This window comes from Saccopteryx leptura, chromosome 5 (genome assembly GCF_036850995.1).
Source record: "Saccopteryx leptura isolate mSacLep1 chromosome 5, mSacLep1_pri_phased_curated, whole genome shotgun sequence".
In the NCBI taxonomy this organism is placed as follows: Eukaryota; Metazoa; Chordata; class Mammalia; order Chiroptera; family Emballonuridae; genus Saccopteryx; species Saccopteryx leptura.
In genome coordinates, this window is record NC_089507.1 from 171163372 (window position 1) to 171169371 (window position 6000).

At 59.2% G+C, this 6000-nt stretch overlaps 1 protein-coding gene across 1 annotated transcript in view; it reads right to left on the minus strand.

Annotated features, from left to right (window-relative positions):
• Nucleotides 1-5698, minus strand: part of SDK2 (sidekick cell adhesion molecule 2) — a 275265-nt gene extending 269567 nt beyond the window's left edge. Inside the window, exon 1 of the mRNA XM_066386782.1 lies at nt 4631-5698. Within this exon, the coding sequence (XP_066242879.1) occupies nt 4631-4694 (64 nt within the window). The 5' untranslated portion in view covers nt 4695-5698. The remainder of the gene's footprint in view (nt 1-4630) is intronic.
• Between the last annotated feature and the right edge of the window lie 302 nt (nt 5699-6000).

A 6000-nucleotide genomic window follows, 5' to 3' on the forward strand; every position in this document is an offset into this window, starting at 1 on the left:
CCCGTCCCTCCCCCCAGGTCTGCCCCCCGCCCAGCACCACTCACTGGCCCTGCCTTCTCCATCAGCGCTGGGAAGACAAGGAGCAACCAGGATGTCTCAGCAACCAGCTTGTTTTACTTTCCATTGCAGGCCGTGGGGCGCTGCCAGCAGCCGCTGCTGGCCCATTTGTTGCTATTGGCATCCCAAGGCCCAAATTATGATGACTAATTCCCTCCACATTAGGCAGCTCCTGGGCTGACTGCAGCAATGTGCTCCAGGGGGAGCCGGGCTGGAAATCCCGCAGGCAACACACTAACACCCAACATCAATTCCAGTTCAGTCTCCTGACTCCTGGAGGGCCCAGGAGTCAAAGAAACAGGGAGCAAGGTTCCAGGAGTCAGAAGGATGGGGAGGGAGGTGCCCGCCCATCAGGGGACTCCTTCAACTGGAGCCAGATCCTGGGATAACCAGACACAGGGAGGCCAACTTCTTCATCAACCCAGAGTCAACTGTCTAACAACCAGCTTGTTTTATAAGTTAGTACTCCCTCCATCACCAGGAGCATCCGAGCGGGCATCAGGTGACTACTTGTCCCATGCCTGTGAGCAGAGGACAGCACTAGATGACTTTTCCTGTTTCTCTCAAGTCAAATGCACTGATTCATGTTAGTCCTGAGGACGGAGAACAGAGTCATACTCCCTTACCAGCGAGCTCACAGCCCAACGGTGTCCTGTGGTACAAAGTCAAATGCATACCAATACAGTTTAACACATCATTTTAAAGTCGGCTGTTCAGGCCCTGTTTAAACAGAGAGCTGCTGTAAAGGATTTGGCCTCTTTCCCAGCCGCCTTTTCCCCGATGGAACAAGGTTCCTGCCCCCACTCTGGCCTTCCAGGAGAGGACACGGGGAGAGGCGGTCGATAAATATTTGCCGAACAAATGCCTGAAAGAGAGGGCTTCTGAGGCAGGAGTCAGGCTGCCAGTGTGATTCGGACTCCAGGTGGGGGTCCTGAGTCCGTTTAACCCAGGCAGGGGAGGTCTGCAGGGAACGGAAGCACCAAACTGTGTCGCTCATCTAACCATAGCCAGAATGTCCCAGAATTCCCCCGCTGAAGCCAAGGGGCGCACGCAGGGCGAGGGAGAGAGGGGTGTGGGGCGGAGAGCCGCCTCTCGGGCGCTGGGAGAAGGGGGTACAGGGAGCAGGAACACCCCTGACCCACTCGTGTGGGGCTTTTGACATGTACCAGCTAAGTCGCAGGCAAGCCATGACACTTGGCCTTGTGGTAATTAGCGAAAGACCCTGATCAATAAGTTATTTTTTGCTGTCAGTAATTAATAATTACAGCTTAGCCATACCATGTAATTAAACTTTCATCCTGCTCCCTCGCGTGCTGTTTGGCTTTTATTGTGATTAGCTCCCAGCACTAAACTTTCCCCTTTGGAGCCTTCAGGCCGGGCTTCCCAATCCTCACTCAGGGATTTCACTGGCTGGCTCGCTCAGCTCACACCCACTCCTGTCCCTCCTCTAGACACTGTTCTCCTGAAAGAACCTTCTAGACCAGCTGGCTGGGCTGCTACTCCTCTCCTCCTAACCCCCTCAGGAGGTCCAGCAGCAGTAACCATGCTCCAAAGCACATGGACACTCCTGTGGGCACTCGTTACAATGCAGACGACGTCTAGGCTCCCCTAGATGCCTCCAATCAGAGCACCTGGGGTGTGGCCCAAGATGACTGGGTGGGCACTTGCGACACAGTAATGGAGCCACAGACGGAAGTAAAGAAAGGGTCTCGGCTGAGGAAACGGCATTCAAGGCCTATTTGGTGAGTGGCTGGGAACCACCCCCCACGGATCCTGGCTTATAGTGTAAAGATGATAATAATAATGACCCTTTCTTACCAACATTTATGTGCCCAGCACTAGCTGCTCTCCTCCCCACTCCCACCCCCCTCCTGGCCCCAATACCTCAAATCCTCATAGCGTCTCTGCTTTTTCTACAACATCATTCACTAAATACTGAAATAAGTGTGAATTGTGTGGCATCCACCTGAAGGGAAAATAGTCAAATGGTGGCTAGGTACAAGCAGATAATGTTGCCCGGGTCCAGTACCTGGAAAAAAAACCAGGCTAAGTTCAGATAAAATCCAGCAGTGGCCAATAGGAGATCTGTCCCAAGGGAGGAACGCTGTTTGGTTTCTCATTCTGCGTCATGACTGGAGAACAGGGCTCATGGGCTCAGAAGTGGCAAACGGTGCTGCTGGTGGCCTCAACCACCCCAAACGTTAATGATACGACCTCAAACTTAAGGAGAGATTCCACTCTCTAACCCCAAAGCCGATAAAGTGCGCCCCCCAGCCCTTTGCCTGTCCCTGTCCCTCCCTTCCCTTCCCCTCCCCTCCCCAACACACACACACACACACATACACACACACACACACACACACACACACACCACTGCCACCAAGCCTGGGCAGAGACCACGTTCCCACAATCCCCTGCATGGTTTGCCGCCTAGGAGACAAATGGATGGAGAGTACTCAATGGAGGCATGAAAACACTCTCTCAGACCAGAGAACACAAATGGAGCAGCAGGGGACCCGGGCAGCCACTCTAAAAAAGGCAGCAAACAAGAGAAGCCAGAGAGGGAGTAAATCAATCAAAGAGACCTTCACTGCTTCTGACAGGGCAAGTCCTTCCTGAAGGAAGCACAGGGACAGGAGGTGGCCTGGCCTTAACTCCAGTGGGACGGGTGGAATCTTGACCTTAGGTGGAGGCAGAGGTGTGGAGGTGGGGCATGAAAGAGACCTGATGACTCAAAAGGAGCTTTCCGTGTCCTGAGGAGTCCTATGGGCTGGGGCCTGGGCCTGGAAAGGGACAGGAACAAGTGAGCCACCTGCCCAGGGAAATCATGCCGTTGCTGGAGTCTGTGTATTAATTAAGTTAGAGGTGTCCAGTCAGAAGCTGACACCGTTCTGAGTCCTGCTTGTCTCCAGGCTTTCGGCTGGTTGACTGCATGGGCATGTCAGAGCAAATCTGTGAGGTGGCCCTTGGCAAACTACAATCTTTTCCCATCTTTACAATCTTTTCCCATCTTTTCTGGCCACGTCACAGTCCCTCTGGGACCCAACAAGCCCGCCCCAGCTGCGGATGGTCCTGGTTCCAGTCCTGACTCTGCCCTCCCCCCCCTCCCCAGATCACCCAGCAGCCTTGGTCAACTTAATGCTCCCTGACCTCAGTTTTCCCATCTGTTAAATGGCTCCTAGAATAGACTACCTCTGAGGTCCTGTCTGCTGGAAGATTTTACGAAGATCATAAATATAATAATAACTTTTATTACCTTACATTTACAGGGCCCATTAACAAAATTTCTAAGTGCTTTAACATAAATTACCTTGTAAAATCCTCCCCTCAATCCTGTGGAGCTGATTATTTTCATCTCTTTGATCTTGGCTCTCTGGCCTGCTAACTCTGGGCACACTGGGGTCCCCCCATCCTGCTCAGCAACCCCAGAGGCAGGTGGGATCCCTTTCGAGATTGTAGCTTTTGCAGGTGAGCAGCCTTGGGGGGGGGGGAGGCCCCTTCCAAGCCTGAAGAGGGAAAGCCAAGCCCGGCAAGTGCTGGAGCTCAGTCCAGGCTTGTCTCCCTTCGCCCCCAGCAGGCGCCGCTCGGTCACCGCTGGCACTGCTGTCTGGGTCTTCGAACCCCAAAAGCAAAGAAGCGCCAGTGCAGCCGCCCTCCCCTTCTAGTACCTGCTAGGGGGCTCAGGGGACATTTTTGGGCATCTGCCCTCTGGAGGTGGGCAGTGCGGATCACACCTCTTCATCCTTCCTAACACTCTCACCGCCAAATCCACCAGCCCTTCTCCACCGCCAGGCTGCTCCAGGCAGCTACAGGTCAGAGCAGCGGCTGCCGAGACAACTGAGCGGCCAGTGGAGCTGAAGGCAAAGGCAGGAGCTGTGTGTGTCTGGGGAATGGTGTGGGAGGGAGGCTTAAACCCTCCTTGTGCACCACCCCCTGCTGTGTCCGGGGCAGCACCGCGAAGCGCCCCCAGCCCCAGCGGCCGGCTAGACATTCATGCGCGGGCTCCGTTCGCGGCCAGGCCGGGCAATCGCCCTCTCCGGGCTACCAACCGGCACTCAGCACCGGACCCGGGCTCCATCCCGCCGACCTCCCGCCCCATACCCTCGCTCCCCGGCGGCCACCTCCTGCCCGGCAGGGCCTTGCTCTTCTCCACGGACACTGAGTGGGGAACCAGGTGCCCGGCCTGAGGAGCTCGGTAGAGCGGGACTCTGAGTCCGGCATGGAATGGCGCGCCCCTCTCTTGTGGGCCCAGTGAGGTACCCACAGGGTTGGGGGATGAGCGACCCCTCCACCTATGTTAGGTTCTTCTTAGCCTTCTCGGGCAAGGTCTCCCCGCATGAACCCGTACCTCCCCTCATTCTGAAGCCACAAGTCTCAGAAAGACTACCCCACACCTCAAAGAGAGCCCCCAAAACTCGAGTAAGGGCTCCCTTAAGAGAGCTCTCTGCACAGGCTAAGCCTGGAATCCAGGAGGCCACCGTGAGGCCAGCAGGCTCCCGCCCCCCTCCTAGCCCTGTCCTCCCTGCCCCTTTCTCAGCCCTCTCCCAACCCCACACCGGGGTGGCCCTCCTACCTTGGGCTCTGGCCTGGGGGAGCCAGTGCAGGGCCAGCAGAGTCCAGATCAGCAGCCCCCACATGGTGTGGGTGTGTTAGGGGGTCCTCCGTACTGTTTTATAATCCTAATGGGATCTGGTACCCTGCAGCTTCGTCCCGGGAGTCTGTCTACGCGGTTCTGGCCCGGGGCAATATATGTTCAGGGGGAGGGGCAGTTCTGGATCCCCCACGCTTCCTCGTCCTCTTCTGTCCAAGTTCGATCCCCGCAACGCGCCGGGAAGGCGACGGGCAAGCAAAGAAAAAGAAAGCCCGCGCTCTCGGACTCAGGGAACCTTCCTCCTTTAGCACCCCAACTCCGACTTCGTCTCCCGGGCAGGGAGGCCTCTCCGAATCGGCCGGGTCGCTGGCCGGCCTCCGGAATAAAAGGACAACTTCAGGAAACTTCCTCCAGTGGCCACGTTGCCCGCCCCCCGCCCCCTTCCCGTCCCCTGGTTGGGTCGTCCAGGCGGACGCAGTCACCGCAGCTGCAGGCGCTGGGCTCCGGGGGCCGGGCGGGAGCCAAGCCCGGCGGCAGGCGCCGGTGCGGGGGTCCTTTTAGGGGCGCGGGTTTCGGGGGGCGCGGTTTGCATCGCGGTCCGAATCTCCCTGGAGCTGAAGTTTTCTTCTCTCTAACTTTACAAGTGGCATCTGACGGGGCCGAGCCACCCCTGTCGGCTCCACCGCCCTGGCGCCCAATCCGGGGACTCTTGGTCCTTCCTGGGGGCGCTGGGCCCCGGCGCGCCCTCGGCTCCGCACCCAGCCGGCTAGCAAACTTTGCGGGTCCCACGGCCCGGCGCGCAACCCTGCGCGCCCATGTCCGCGCCGGCTCCGGGGCGGCGGGGACGGCTGATGGGCTTGGTGAACCGGGTTGTTACCGGCGCCCGGGCACGGAGCCTTCTGCTTCCCAGAGGATGGAGACTGGCAGTTCTGCCCTCCGCCGCGCCCTGGCCGGAGGTCTCGGCGAGACGCACGGAGAGCCCGGCGGGCAGCTCTGGCTCCGGGGGCGCGGCGCCTCCTGAGATGCCCGGCGCTCGCCAACCTCCCCGGCTTGGGGAGTAGCAGCTGCCGCGCCTGCCCCAGCGCCTCGGCAGCCTCGGCTGCCTCGGCCGCCGCCGCCGCTCGCCGAGCCGGCCGTCCTCCGTTTCCCGGGCTCAGTGTCCGGGGAACCGCTTCTGCCTGCGCCGAGCCGAAGCTGCGGGGGCAGCGTGAGCCGGGGACGAGCGCGGCGGAGGCGGAGGCGGCGACGCGGAGGAGAGGGGGGCCGAGCGCTACCCAGTGGCGGCGACTGGAGAGCAGCCTGCGCGCGAGGGGGGGAGGGGGGCGGCGGTGGCGGCCCCGAGCCAGGCCGGG